Consider the following 15,747-nt stretch of genomic DNA (forward strand, 5'->3'; position numbering starts at 1 on the left):
AGAGACTCCCCTGCAGCCCATGGTGAGGCAGCTGTGCCCTTGCAGTCCATGAAGGTCCATGGGGAGCAGAGATTCACCTGCAATCAGTGGATGACTCCACATTGGAGCAGGGTGATGCCCTGAGAAGGGTTTGAAGACCACCACTGAAACAGGATCCTGGCAGGACTTCTGATCTGTCAGGGGACCCATGCTGGATGGAGAAGTGCACCCCATGGAAAAATTCACATTGGAGACGTTTTGGAGAGCTGTCTTCTGTGGGAAGGACCCCATGCTGGAGCAGGGGAGGAGTGTGAGGGGTTCTACCCCTGAGGAGGAAGGAGCAGCAGCAGCAACCTGTGATGAACTGACTGTAACCTCCATTCCCATCCTCCTGTGATGGTGGGCAGGAGGAGCTAGAGACTTCAGGAGGGAAGTTGAGCCTAGAAAGAAGGGAGGGGTAGGTGGAAGGTGGTTGTAATGTTTGGTTTTATTTCTTGTTATTCTATTCTGATTAGTTTGATAATAAATTAAACTTATTTCCCCAAGTCGAGTCTGTTTTGCCTGTGATAGTAAAACTGCTGAGTGATCTCTCCCTGCCCTTGTCTTGAGCCGTGATCCTGTCATTATATTTTCTCTCCCTGGAGAGAGAGGAGTGATAGAGCAGCTTTGGTGAGCCCCTGGCATCCAGCCAGAGCCAAACCCACCACGCCAGTGCAGAAAGGCACAAAACACTTTTTGGTCAAGTCACCAGCCTGGACTGTCGCGTCTCCGAAGCGGTGGCGCCGCAGGTGGCTCGGTGAGGAGGAGCTGTGCTCACATCAGTCCCAGCAGCTCGTGCAGCAGCGGCACGATCACCGTGGCCGTGAAGCCAACGGAGGAGTACGTCACAAACTTGTAGGGCACCTCAACTTCCAGGCGTCTCCGGGCTTCCAGGTCACCGACGGGGAACTTGTACCGATAGCCCAGCATGCCAAGGACCGCGCTCTTCACGACCCAGCGTGTCAGCAGGACAACCAAGATCCCCACGAAGAACCTGGCTAGCACAAACAGCATTGTACTGGTGATCAGAGGAGGTCCAGCCTGAACGCTTTTGCCGGTGTAGGCTGAAGCAGCGTACTGGTTGTTTAACCAAAATCCCACAGTTGCTCCAGCTGCTGCTCCTAAGATCGTAGTGGTGTCCCCCCTGGTAGGGCTGTAATAGTCTAGTTTGGGGTAGTTGTAACATAAGACAAGAGGCACAACTATGGAAAACAATGGACAGAAGGGGCTGGTTAACAGCAAGTGATCTATTGTGTCCCACGCAGGATACAAGAGCACGAGCAGCACAGCCGAAATCAGTGCTCCTCCGATCACATCCTGTAAAGAAATCACATTTAAGAGGCTTTGTGAGACCTGGAAGGTAAACCAGGTATTTGGGTGATGATAAAAGACCAGTATCTGCATTGGTGGGGCCCAGCAGTGGAGGAACACCCTGAATCCAGTGATGGCATTATCCACATGCAGGGAAAACCTGAAGCGTGTGCTAAACAAAACATGACAATCCACAATTTAGCTTATACATATGTATATGTCTGTGGACACACATCCTCCTCACCTGCTCTCATGATTTGAGGACATTCTCCACCTACGACCTCGGAAAAGGCACATGCACAACTCCGTCTCAGGGACGACGTTGAAGTGAGCTGCCTTCACACAAACCCTTTCCCTCCTGTAACCTACAAGCAATTTCATCACATCACTGTGACTATCCCTTGCTTGCTTTGCATAAAGGGGGAGATGCTGTCCTTTGTCAGAGACAGGCTCCCATCCCACAAACACAAGCTCCAGGGATGGAAAGTGCAGAGCTGTGGGATGTGGTGTGTGTGCCATGGTTTCTGCCGGCAGTGGGAGGGAGGCACCTCCAGGCAGGGATACAGCAAGGAGAAATTTGTTGCCCAAGTCTCTGAAATCTGGCTTTCAGTACACTGCCTGAAGCAAGCATATAGTTAAACCCTAATTTATTAACAGAGGCAAATAAGGTGTTTTGAGAACTTGATTGTTGTCAGCCACAAAGCTGAGAGAGGAGGTAGCCCCTAACAAAAGCTCTCTGTATGGGAGCAGCCAGGTAAAAAGCAATAAAATAAGTTTCCCTGTGCCACCCTTCTAGTGTCATGTAGAGGCAGCAGTGTTAGTACAGCCACAAAAAGCTCTGCAAAAGCTGAAGCTAGCCACAGACAGAAATGTCCTCTTCTAAGATTGTATCTTTTTCACGAGCCATGACAGCTGATTACTACCATGCTTGGTCACAGTCTGAAAATTATTTATGTGAGCTTCACTTCGAGTTAGACAGGAATGAGGGGACTTTCTCACAACAGAAATATTTAATGATATTCTGGTAAATGCATTACTCCTGTATGACTGAACTTCAGCTGTTTACAACTTCCATTAGATTCACAGCACATTTAGTTTTAAACAACTCCTACAGCCATTTTGCATATCCCTAATACAAATTTCAATTTATTCTCTCATCCAAAACATGAGGCTAGCCATGGAAATACACAAACTTGATCACAGATATCTAGTATGTGAAATACCATTATATTATATACCTTTACTTCACAGAAAATCACATTTTGATGTCGACTCTTACACATAAAGCATGGTTTATGTGTACACACTAAGCAACCGCCTTAACACAAAAGAGCTGGTGGCTGCTCCCAGCAGTGATGCTCAGAAATCCCATCCCCACTCTGTACATCAATTTCCCACACACATGCTTGTCCACCTCATGTTAGAAGAAAAAGTCCTCAATACCCCTCTGTGGGTGATCAAGGAGCAAAACTCAAAAGCTGTTCACATGCTTTTCTGTTCAATTAAGGAAATGTAACCAAACATTAACATTTCCTCACAAAAGCTTTGCTTAGATTTACCCAGCTGACTCCAGCAGTTCCCAACCCAGTTGCAAACAGTCACTATTTACAAACCTGATTAAAGTTTTCTGAATTTTGTTATCCTCCCATTCAGTCCCAGTACAGTAACATGGCTCTTGGAAGTTTCAAGCAGGACCCAGGCAATCAGCTCTGCCCCTGACCAGTGGCATTGTACCAGTGGTCTCCAAACTGGGTGCACAAAGCAACCCATGGGGCTGGGGGGAGAACATGCTTTTTGCACTGCTCATAAGTAAAATAAAATGTGCATTTTTAAGAAGTAATGCTTATTTCATCATTATATTTGTTAATTTTGTGTGGTTTATAATGCATGTATCAGTACAGTAGTACCTACATGCAATTTGTAAGTATGTATATAAATATATATGTATCAGTACAGTAGTACATGTATACAATTTGTAAGTACATACATATATATATGTATATATATATATATATATATATATATAAAAAGAGAGAGAGAGAGAGAGAGAGAGAGAGAGAGAGAGAGAGAGAGAGAGAGAGGAGGCCAGTGGTTTATTCTGTTTTTCTCCCCATCCACCAATATCCAGGCTTCTCATTTTGAAACTCCTCACTAGAAGCTGCTGGAGAGCTCAGGACATGCCGTGGCTGTCTGTGGTGGTCCCTTCAGTCCTGGTGTGCACGGGCAGGTTTGATTTTTTGAACACCCAGAAGAGGTGGGCAAGATCCAGAGCAACACTTACATTTAGCAATGCAGAACTAATGATGCCTCCCCTTGCCTGTTAAACTAAGGACAAGATGGGAAGAGGAGGGATGCTCTGATTTCTGTGAGAACAACTGCTTTGCGGATTCTCCCTGCTGTGCCCCCCGGAGCAGGACCTGAGTTTTTCCCGGGAGTGGAGCTGCTGTTAGCACGCCCAGGAAGCACATTCCTGCCTGTCTGCCCGTGTAAACAGATTAGCCTCTTGCCAAGCCCGCAATTATAAAGGAATTTTTAAATAAGGGCAGGCAGGGATTTTGCTCAAGGTGCAGTACTACCTGCAGAATTTAAAACCTCCAGTTGCTGGGAGGTTCATCCATCCTGCTGGGATGCTCCAGCTCCCTCGGCACAGACAAGTCCTCCCCAGGTTCCATCTACCTCCCCTGAAGCCCCTCTATGGCCATGCAGCTCAGCCCTGCTCCCACACAGCCCCAAACATCTGCCCTGCTTCCCTGGTATTGCCAATCCAAGCATAAGGAACACTTTTCCTGTTCTGACTGGTACACGGTCACTTACTGCCTGAGCTCCCTTATACTCATTTAGTGTGAGACACTACTCACGCTCCTAAACTCCACTCCTAAGGATTGTACTGCACAGTGTGTGAAGTACTGTGACTATGTTGGGTGTTCATCAGCTTTAAAATATCTAAGAGAATTTCAGGATTAATGTAGTATGAAAAAACCTGAAATACAGCCCAGCAAAGGGGCAGGGTGGGAGCTTCAGAACACACATCCCCACCCCCCCTGTGGGAAGCATAATCAGAAATAAATGCATCAACACTAAATGGGTATATCTCAGGGGGAAAAACCCTTCAGGATTTCTTGGTTATAAAAAGTGACCATGCTGCTCAGCACAGGACATTATTGCTTGTAACTCAGGGCAGTGGCAGTGCCAGCGAGGTTCTCCCCACATCAGCTGTGGCTCTGGAGGGAATGGCTTCAGCAGATATGAAGCAGGAAAATTTTTCACTGCATTGAGGCAGGGATGAAAAATTGGGCCAGTGTTTTAAGAGGGAAAGCAAAGTAATATCTTCTAGAATACAACTCTCTGGAGAAAAAAGGCATACAACAACAATTATCACTCATATCATCTCCAGTTGCTTCTTGTTTCTCAAAAATAACCCCTAAAAACTTACAGAGTCACTGCTTCAAAGTGTGTCCAAATTTTTTTTTTTTTTTTTTTTTTTTTTACTTTGCCTTTTCCAGGTAACTCCAGATTACCTCTTTACCAGGTCCTCGGACTCCATCATTTAAGACCTACAAGACTGCATTTCCCCTGGTTTTGCACACACACAGGACACTCTGATGTTGAGGTGATGGAGATGGGTGGTTGTAACTCAATTACCCATCAGCAGAGTGAGTGCATTGCTGCCACCCCGTTCTCTGGCTGGGTGATGCTCTCCTGGTAACAGCCCTTGCCATGGGTGTTTGTTCCCTTTTCCCTGAGCATAGCATTCATTCTGGTACAGCTGGAAGGATGCAGACAGCTCCCATACCAGCTGACTGCCTCTCCAGGAGGTCTTTGATGGTAATAACTCTTCTAATGACATCACTGTGCTTTCTGATACCCCTCCTCATTCAAAAGCAAGGCCAGCAGTGCTAAAATACAAACAGATTTGTAGGGCTGAGACTACAGAAGATGAGATTTTGCACTGATGAGGAGCTGCAGGAAAGCACGATGCAACTGCCCTTGTCACTCCTCCTCTGGTTCCTCAAACAGGAAAAATTCAGTTACACCAAGTCCATGGATATTTGTTACCCATTCCTTTGCTTTACTAAAATGCTATGACCACGTAATACATTATTACATCCTTTCTCTCCTGGCCTCAGTTAAAAACCCAGAGGCTCTTTCAGGCGATGGCTGAGCTGGGCACTGCTGTGCCTCAGCCCGGTGATGTCAGCTCAGGGCAGGAGCTGTCCCACCAAGGTCAGACACAGCTCTGACCTGCACTTCTTCCCCAAAGAGCCATCACTGCAGGTGGCACAGCAGAGCCAGTCAGTGGTGACAGGCTGCTGCTGAGAGAGGGGTTGCATGTGGAAACTGTGACCACTGGGCCTTTCCCAGCTCCATCCCCACCCTGGCACACACCAGATAAAAACCCCAGCCAAGCACATTTGCCCTTTTGAAAGGCACCATTGCTCACTCTTCGGCTAAGAAGCTTTTTTTAAAAATTTTATTTTACAGCCTTTTTCTATCATGTCAAAAGCACAAAGGACTTTTTCTTCTTTACCCTAAAATCCATCTAAATTTAGAGGGGTCTTTCATTATGATGGGCTAGCAAGAGAAGTATGCAAAGAATTTTTACTGATTGACTTAAGGTCAGTAGCCCAGAAAGGGTGTCTGCAGCCTCGATGTAAGATATTGTTTTGATCCACTGGGCCTGAAAGGGAAGGTCAAGCTATATTTTATAGCTAACCTTAATCTCATGAGGGCTCCCTTTCTTACAGCCATCAAGTCTCATTACAAACATAATCATTACTTAGTAAAAAAGATTCAATTATTTATGCATATGCAACCAACAACACATATCAACTCCTGTGAGGAAATAGCCCAAAGTTTTTATCCATATTTGGGAAGCTGGACCACCCCTCTGTCCAAAGTATATAACAGATCAATAAAGTTTCATCTTGTCAGGAATGAACCAGCTATCACAGGCACACTGAAATTAGTTCCTAAAGCAGCGCTGATGTCTCTAAGCAACTGCGCCCAGCAAGTCTGTCTTATAAACTCACAGCTATTTTACAATTATTTTCAGACGAACTATTTGTGCATCTCAATCCCTTAAGAAGCATTTCCTTCCAGATGAAAACAAGAAACCTGTCATTTTTGAGTGCCTTGTGCCCGTACGCTGACAAGAGCCCTGCTGTCGGCCGGGCCCCGCAGGGCAGCTCGGTGGCCGCGCTTTACCCTCGTGACTCACCGAGCTGCAATTCCTCCCGGCACTCCCAGGCTGAACCAGCCCCGGCTATTTCTCGCTGAAAACAGTGATACTATTGCACAAAGGGCTGAGCTAAGGAGCAGCGTCGGTTGCCCAAGCGCATTCCTGGCAATTACAATTTCGAAATGGAGAGCTCCGATGGAGAAGCCACGCTGAGCTCAGCGGCTCGGCCCAGGCGCGCTGCAGCCTCCCCGCGCTGTAAATCCCCCTGCGGACCCCATTGCAACAGCCCGGGGGCTTCCTCGCGGCTCCTCTGAGCGCCCAGCCCGAAACTCAGCGGCACAACTCGTCTGCTCCTGCGCTGCCGCGGCCGCCACCTCGAAGAGCTGTCGGAAAGCAGAGCTGGAGGCACATCCTTACCAGGACTGTGTGCATCCCTGTGTAGAGCCTGCTCAGACACACCAACGTCGAAAACACGAACGCTGCTATGAGGCCGAGCTCGAATGGATACTGTGAAAAGGGAAAAAAAAATTAAATACACCATTAAACCAAGCAGCTGGACTGACATAAGGATCTTGTGCTGGGAAGAGGCTTCTGAGCTGTGCTTTCCCCAAGAGATGAATGTGACCTGAGACAAGGTCCCCCTCAATCAACACAGAACCCTGCTGGAAGGTCATTTCATTACCTGTGGTGCCTGCTTCTGCAACATCTGTTCTCACTGTGGAGACATCTGGGTAATAGATGGTATTTGCAGAATTGTTCTCTACAATATCTATCTGCAAAACCCATGTTAGTGTTAAAGAGCTTAAGGAGAAAGGCATGGCATACTGTACAAGCCATGCCTGAGGTAGCACTGCAGTCTCAGCTCAGCCAAGGGGATTGTGACAGCTGCAGAGTCTGACCAGAAGTGTGATCGATAGTCCTCGAGCAGTGGGCTGAGTGGGGAGAATCAATGTCTGGGCTGAAACCACAATCCAGCTATTAGAGCAGTGAGAACTGCTCTTCCCCGTGACACTTAAAGGTTTAATCATCTTCTTATGAAGCTATTTTTGCCTAATACCCTCTCTGAGTAGCCTAAAAACATGGAAAGAACCATTTAAATAAATCATTAAACATAAAACATTTAAAAAATTTTTAAAAAATCACATTTGGTAAAGAATAAGCTTAACATATTAGCCCTTAATCCACTCATTCAAACCCTGAAACTGAGTGGGCTGCTGGACTCTTTTCAGTCCATAAGGGAGATTTTTCTGTAAAAAATAAACCAACTCAAAATATAAATAAATGCAGTTAATTAATCCAATTTGACACAAAGTTTCCATCTTCTGCCAGAGGCTGACGGCTGACATGGGTGGCCACAGGTCAGCACAAAAATGCCTCTGTGGAAATTCTAAGCATAGCAGCTCTCTTCTGACCCTTTCCCCTGCCATACTCCAGCCTCCTGAATAGAGAGCTCAGACCCAGCTGCAGATGTCACTCCCAGTTCATAAAATACTATTTTTCCTCATTTCTCTAAGCCTTTGGAGCATTTGCAGCCACTTGACTCCTCCCTCAGCAGGCAGCCTTCGAGCCAGTCCAGATCATTAATTGATGATTAGGGCATCTTGAGAAGATAGCAGCATAATGTACTGGGAGATTTTTCTATCTTAATAGAGGCAATTAAACCATTTAATTATTTGACAGCAGCTTTATCGTTTCATGGCAGTTTCCAAGAAGCACAAGACAGCCTGTGAAGAACTGCATGTCCCTCTGGTCACTTGTGGATTGAGGAGAAGGTGATGCTGACCAGGTCATCTTGGCAGCCCTGACACATGGGATGGATCTGGCTTCCAGGACTGACAAATATTCCCTCTTTTGGCTCCTTGTCCCCATGCCGCTGTCAAGCTGCTCTGACCAGTTACCACACAGGGAGCAGGAGCCCTCTTGATTACATGGGTTTATCCCTTGAGAGGGCTGAGAAACATTCTTAAATACAATACAGCCAGGAATTTATTATTGCTGGAGTACAGGAAACACAGGCTTGGATTCATTAAACAGAATGAAAATAATAATCATGGAGAAATGAGTTTCCAGGAAATAAACCTTTCAGGAAGATGATGAGGAAAAATTATGAGACTTCCCCAAGCAGTCTACAGCTCCTACAGTGAAGTTGCTGTTACTGCTCTGACAAGCAGGCTTCCCAATCATGTTGTGTGCTGTTAGCCTAACACAGGTTGGAGCCAGGGGATTTCCAGGAACGCTTTTCCTTTCATACAGAAACCACGTGACACAGAGCTCCTTTGGTTTCCCTGGGAGCCAGCATGTCCCAGTGTGCAGCACTGACTTGGTGGGCATGGGCTGAACACAAGATGCTGGCAACCAGGCACCTTCCCTGCATGGCCACCCCACGTGCAAAAACACAGTGACCCCACCAAACTACAGCAGGGCAGTGCAGCCTGCCAGCAGCTCTGAGAGGAGTCCATGCATAAGAAAGGACATTTCCACTAAATTTCTTTTTGTGTCTATTATTGATCAGCTACAGGTAAGCACAGGGAAGAATACACATCTGTGAAAATAAATAAAGAACTCCTCTGGAAGTAGCAACATCTTTGGATTTGCAAGCTTTATGTGGCTTGCTGGAAGCAGACACAGGCTTTTCTTAATGTATTTTCTTTTTCTTCTTCTGTTTTGTTTTTGTACCCCTACCTTGTACTGGTTCATGGTTGCAATGAAAAAGGAGAAGGAGATGGCTGTGGCTGCCATGGCGTGGGTGGACGGCATCCCATACTCTGCATTCGTCCTCATCTCCAGCTTCACGACTGGTGGTGACAGGGGCCGAGGCCACTTCAGGATGTCCTTGGAGACCTGGCCTATGTACATCACTATCTGGGGACAGGAAAGGCCACAGGGCTGTCAGTCAGCACAGGCAATCCCCATGCAGCCCACCCAAGAACCACCTGTATTTCTGTGCTTTTTCCTGCAGAATCCACCCCTCCAAGTGGAGAATTTATCTCCTGAATTATTAAAGGGGTTTCCATTAGCTCAGCCAGCGAAGGAAGTGGCGGTTTTGCTGCACTCTGTGGTAACCTGAGCAGAAGTGGGACCAAAAGGAGGGTTGGCTGATGAGATTCAGCAATACAGGACAGTGTGAGACAGACAGCTGGCTCCTACCCTATGCCAGAGAAATTTAAGTTTCCTCCCTACCCCTTACAACCCCTCTCCCGCAAAGAAAGCAGCCATAAGAGAAAATTTTCCACCCCATCTTCAAATCACAGCCGTGTCCAGCACCAGCTCCCACTCCACCCACAGCAGCCACTGGTGCAGGAGCCCTGCTGGGCCACACCACCCCAGTGGTTATTAAATGACAGCCTCGGCATCCTCGCAGAGGCGGCAGAGGGAAAACTGGACAGGCAACATGAGCTACCAGTTCTCCTGCCTAACTCCCCAGTAAAAGGCTTTCATTCCCTGCTTGGGACACCAGCGGTTTAAGCGAGGGCTGCGTTAATTAGCTCAGCAGCACAGTACTTTTAGAGGAAATGTCACATTCTCAGGTCAGCAAGGGAAGCAGAGGCAAGGGGCAATGCTATCCAGTATCCCTGAGAGGTGCTGCCCATCCAGTCGTGCCCAGGGCATCCTTGGCTCCTTAGCAGCCTCTTCCCAAATGCAGCAGGCTCTCAGCATCCACAGTGAGGACATCTGAGAAAAGTTAACCAGGCTGTCCCTGTAGGATGTATTTGCTTTCTGTTGTAGCCCTCTTCCCTTTACATAATGGAGCCACACATAGGCAGAGGAGGCTCTTTAAAACAAAGCCAAGCAATCTTTCTTTTTTTTTTTTTTTTAGTACAAAAATCAGGTTAACCAATGTCTACCATGAAAGCTCAGTTGCTGTGTGAGACAGCTTGTTCTTCTGCTTCTCATGCTTCCACCAGCAAAGGAGGGGGCTTAAAATAACATCCTTCCCTTTCTACTAGTGTTGGCCATATGCTGGAACAGCAACACAATCACCCACTGCCACATTTGTCACCAGGCACATTGCATCTCTCCCATCAGCCATTTAAAAATTGGTTTCACATTAAAATAAAGATGGCAGGATTCAGGATTCACAAGTCAGGACCAGGAAAAAGCCAGTCATTCCTTCATCCTTCCCTCTACAGCAAAGCACATGCCAGAGAGTTACAGACTTACAGCCAGCACCAGGGCCTGGAAAAGTGACTTTGCATCCTTTATCCCTCACCATATGAATCACATTACTGCTTTATTATCAGCAGCAGGTGGGACACACCTGGCTGCTCCTGTGGACACACACAGCACAGGGCAGGCAGTGAATACCCTGCCCCAGACTGTTCACAGTAAACAAAGGCTCAAGGAACAAATGTCTTTTAAAAACCTACTGTGTGATTTTATTTAGTTAATGCCTTCAGTTTCCAAATGGATGCAGGCACATGTTTGGAAGTTAATTAAATTCCAAGGTTGAAAGAAAAATCGCTCTCTCGGGCAGAACAAAAAACATTGAGGCTTCATTGAGGCTGCCATTTGTGATACCATCTGAGAGGCAAGGTAGGATGAGCCAGTTTATCAGCAGTCCTCTGTAATAATGACTTCCACTTGTGGAAGTATTATTAGCACTAGAACATAAGAGCATTGCAGAAAAGGAAATGAGTCATCTCAAAAATGAAGGCTATGCTAGGACTCCTGTGATGGTGAAAAACAGACTGAATGCTGGAGGTGGGATGGGTAAGTGAAAATATCAGGCATCCTCACAACACCCTCCCCTTCCTGGCATCCCGGATTAAATTCTGACCCTTCTACTTTTTGGAAATAAATTGTATAGACGTTAAGGAGATGTGAGATGACCTTCATAAAACATGCAGGGGACTCCAGAATGTGCCCAGACTAAGCACTGATCTCGGAAGCACCGTACCTTTGCCTTTAGCTTATTTGGGTACCGTGCACGTGACTTTACACACATTATCCTGAATTATGTGGCAGAAGCAGCACTTGTGAGTGGGCTAAAACACTCCCCAGCAGCTGAACTGGCAGGCTGCCCGAGAGAATGACGGCGGGTGCGCATTGCTAAAGGCCACCCCGCACAGGCGGTGCTGTGTCACCTGCGCCCCACGGGCTGCAGGAGCTGGGGCAGCTCGGCTGTGCCCGGGCTCTGCCCGGGCTCTGTGCGGGCTGCAGGAGCTGGGGCAGCTCGGCTGTGCCCGGGCTGCAGGAGCTGGGGCAGCTCGGCTGTGCCCGGGCTCTGTGCGGGCTGCAGGAGCTGGGGCAGCTCGGCTGTGCCCGGGCTCTGTGCGGGCTGCAGGAGCTGGGGCAGCTCGGCTGTGCCCGGGCTCTGTGCGGGCTGCAGGAGCTGGGGCAGCTCGGCTGTGCCCGGGCTCTGTGCGGGCTGCAGGAGCACGGCTCTGCCCAGGCTCCCCACAGGCTCTTTGCTCACAGCATGGCAAAGCAAACAGAGCTTCTGCCAGAGCTGCCTGCCCCGGGCAGCGGGTGCCCTCCCTGGGACAGCCCTGTGCCACCGAGCAGGGCAGGAGTGGCGCTAGTAGTGCCCACCTTCTCTCGTGCACATCCATGTTTTCCCAATGCAATGAAAATGACTCTGAACTCTTCCGGGTTAAATCCTTGCAACAAATGTAAGCAGCAATAAAAAAACAAATGAACGGAAAAAAAACCCAACAAAAACCAAACAAAAAAAAACCCCAAAAAAACAAAAACAAAAAAAAAAAAACTGTAAGCAACTTAAAGCAAGACCTTCCTCAAGCTCTGGTGCCTACCACTACAGCTGGGCTGGCCTGTGCTCAGGGCAATAGCAACACTTTACTGTAAGCCAGGACTCTAGGTGAAGGAAAGGCAAGGCTTTATTGCCACTTTGGGTGAACAGCATTACATTTTACTACACAAAGGCAAATGGCAGTTGCTATAGCAGCAAGACAGCCCTGTAGTCTTTTTCTGAGAGCTTCCTCTTAATTTGTTCTGAGTCACATATATGGTCTATCTCCAAAAATACTTCTTCATCTGAGCCTTTGCATCAGGATAAATAAGACAAACCTATCTTTGTATTTTAAAAGATTTTGCTTTAGTGAACAACTACAGAACAAAATTTGAGGCATTAGCATCCACACAGGTGTGGATAGCTATTCATTTGTTCCAACATCTGCAGGAGATCCCTCTGGGGTGAGAGGCTGCTCCCCCCCTTCTGAGCACCTGAGTGCCATGAAGCAACCTGTTTCCCTGACATTCCCATGCCTCTGGTGTGTAAGTCAACCATCTAAGAGGAGGTTTTTCTCACCTGCAGGCGTTGTCTGGCATTTGCAATGGTTTCCCCTCACATGCATAACTTCTATGACAGGCAGCAAGAGCTCTGGAAGCAGATCTGCCACCACAGTGCAGATGCACATGGAGCAGACAGACACAACTAAGCCTGCTCCCTGTGCAGAGGCGTGGCAGCACTGCCACAGAGTGCAATTTCCCCTGTGGAATGTTCCTATGGCAGCTGCCCAGACCCTGAGGCTGGCAGGATTGAGGAAACATGCTCAGTGCTGCAGGTGTGCTGTGTGTGGACATCCTCCTTCATCCCTGCCCTCTACAACCTCAGCACAGGGTGGACACACCTGACTCTCCCATTGGCATATGAAGGTCAGGAGGAGCAGTTCTTTTTTTATTCTGTAATATTTCAGCTAACAAAGGGGGACTAGATCATATTTGTTTTCAGCTTCTGATTTTGCAGGTGTCCTTATCTTCATTTTTGATCTGTTAAAAGGACAAGACAAAATTCTAGAGAAGACACACTGTCAAATAGCATTGGCAATTAATTTCTTCCCTGAGACTCACAGTGTGGCAGCCTGACTCTGAATCTGCTGGTTTAGCTCCGAAATAGAAACTCTATAACCTGGCTCTAGAAACCCTGGCCTGCAGTAGTATGTCATCTTCCCAGAAAGGAAATTTACAGTTTGAAAATGATGTTACTTTGGGTTTCTTTCACAAGCACTGTGCACTGATAGGAGTGACCAAGCATATTGAAGAAAAAAAAGAAGGATGCCCTATTAATAAACATGTGCAGATTAGTCAAGCAGAAGTAAAGACTCTATGGGGTTGCTGAGGCAGGCATGACTTTGATTTACCATACAGAAATTAAGCCAAGCACCCAGCCTGCACTGTTCTGTTCTCAGCATCCCCCAAGTGAAGTGACCAGATAAACACTGCAGCAGATTCTAGCTGTGACTTTGTCCCTCGAGCATCACTTGGTTCAGAGTGAAAGAGGAACAGGGCAAGGAAGAGCTTGTTCTTGTGGAGGTACTCCTCCTACCTCCCAGTCAATGCCAAGAACTAAGGCTTGGCTTCGGCAAAGCACACCATGAAAGTCACTGAGCAGCACTGTTGGCCCCTTGCCCTGGCAGCAGCCCAGGTGGAGGAAGCCCTGCAGAGCAGGGGAGCCCCAGACACTGCCAGCCTGGGCCCCTAGGCCACCCTCAGATTGTGTCCTGCTCCCCCTCCCCTCCTGAAGCACCAGGCTGCTCCCCATGTGCTGACCCCAGCAGCAGGGCTGGGATCCTCCTCGAGGCACACACGCCTTGTGGGAGAGGGTAGCTGGCTCTCCTAGAGCTCCAGCACCTGCCATTTCCAGCGTGGGTATTGTTTCCCAGAAAATACACCCACCTTGTGCTGGCTGCACAGGAACTTTTCACGTTTCCCAAGGGCTTGGCCAGGGTCCATGGGACATTCAAGGCTGCATTCAGCTGGTGGGATGCTCAAACCCTAGGGCTGTCTTAGCCACCATGGGAACATCAAATCCAACAGGCAGGTCTCCAGCCCACCACAAGCAGCACAGCATTCACAACACAGCACAGGGCAGCAGGGGGCTGGGGGGCAGGGAAGACACAGCTTGGGCAGCTTCCTAAAAAAGTTATATATATTTAAGGAAGGAGGACTTTGTCTCAATTCAAGCTTCAGAAACACAAAACCAGAACAAGATTAGTAGAACCTCAAGCCTCCAGAGGCACAACCAGCCAACACCCTAACACATTCACTCTGTCTTTAAAAGAAGCCTTTAGACAAAATCTATAAGGTAGTTGACTGTCTTATAGTGGGCTTAGAGAAGGAAATTTGAGTCCAGGCTCCTGGTAGCAGGGAGAAGTACTGTCACGTTGATCTGGTTTGTCATCTGACATCTAAAACTGTAAACTGTTACACCTAGAAGTTCTATTGAAATACAAAAGGTTTCCAGTTGAAACTTCACCTTAAATGATTCAGAGCTTGTCTCAGTTATGAAAGCCTTATTGGCACTTTTTCTTCAAGGGTGGAGTACAGCTGCCAGCTCTTGCAAAATACCCTTTCAATCAACACTTTATCAACTTGCACACACCATTTATTTTTGTATCCTGGCATGTAGTTAGTTATGTGCCTGAATACAGTTTTACATGTTCTTGTGCAGTGCAGTATTTGGAGCTTGGCTTTCAAGTGACTGTGTTTGTCAGCAGATCCAGGCTTGTTTCAGTGAAGTGTTGCAAATGCACTAAAACTAACAAACACACAATTGTTAAACCCAAAGTTTGCTTCCAAGTGTATTTTCAATCACTGCACAGCAGTATCAGTGGCATCACAATTGCAGGTGAACTCCAGCTGATTAGGAAACTCCTGGTTACCCCGAGAGGGCATTCAGAGCTCATCATTGCTGAGTAACTAAGTGCTGCCAGCCTGTAGAAAACTGTTCCTCTGAAAAGCAAGATGGAAAGCTAAACTGCTATGGATTCAGACCCAGACTTGGGGCAGATGTCCCCAGCCAGTGCTGCTCTGGGAGCCCCGAGGGGCACACACAGCCTGGCATCACCAGACACCCAAACTCTGCCTCCCTTCAGAGGTGCCACCTACTCCTGAGTCAGCAGCTTATCACTGGCACTTGCCAAAAGCTTCCACACCTGCCCCAACAAAGTCCATGCTGGCCAGCTCTTATTTACATTGCATAAATTAAAGTTTTATAGGCTATAAAGAGGCCTGTGGGAAAAAAAAACTCAGAAAAAGAGATTTTCAGGCATGCTGAATAGCAAACTGAAACAGAAAGTATTTTTTTCCAGGTCTCTGCCTTTGAGATTCCACACCAAAATAAAGATTTCAAACCTGAAGCAGTGCAAAGATTAAAAAAAAAACAAACAAAGCGAGCTTTCACCTCCTGAGCTGAGATGTGCAGTAAATTTAAAGTACATATGGGGACTGTGTGAAGCTGGTTTTCATCTCTGCACTTCCTGGCTGAAATTGCAAGAGTC

The 15,747-nt window shown here is 47.4% G+C and overlaps 1 protein-coding gene across 1 annotated transcript in view; it reads right to left on the bottom strand.

Annotated features, from left to right (window-relative positions):
- Nucleotides 1-448: 448 nt before the first annotated feature.
- SGPP2 (sphingosine-1-phosphate phosphatase 2) overlaps nt 449-15,747 on the bottom strand; it is a 32,659-nt gene continuing 17,360 nt past the window's right edge. Inside the window, exons 3-5 of the mRNA XM_053986838.1 lie at nt 9,191-9,370; nt 6,926-7,015; nt 449-1,335 (exon numbers count right to left, since the gene is read on the bottom strand). Of these exons, the coding sequence (XP_053842813.1) occupies nt 793-1,335; nt 6,926-7,015; nt 9,191-9,370 (813 nt within the window). The 3' untranslated portion in view covers nt 449-792. The remainder of the gene's footprint in view (nt 1,336-6,925; nt 7,016-9,190; nt 9,371-15,747) is intronic.

Source organism: Vidua macroura, chromosome 10, assembly GCF_024509145.1.
Source record: "Vidua macroura isolate BioBank_ID:100142 chromosome 10, ASM2450914v1, whole genome shotgun sequence".
NCBI classification, from domain to species: Eukaryota; Metazoa; Chordata; class Aves; order Passeriformes; family Viduidae; genus Vidua; species Vidua macroura.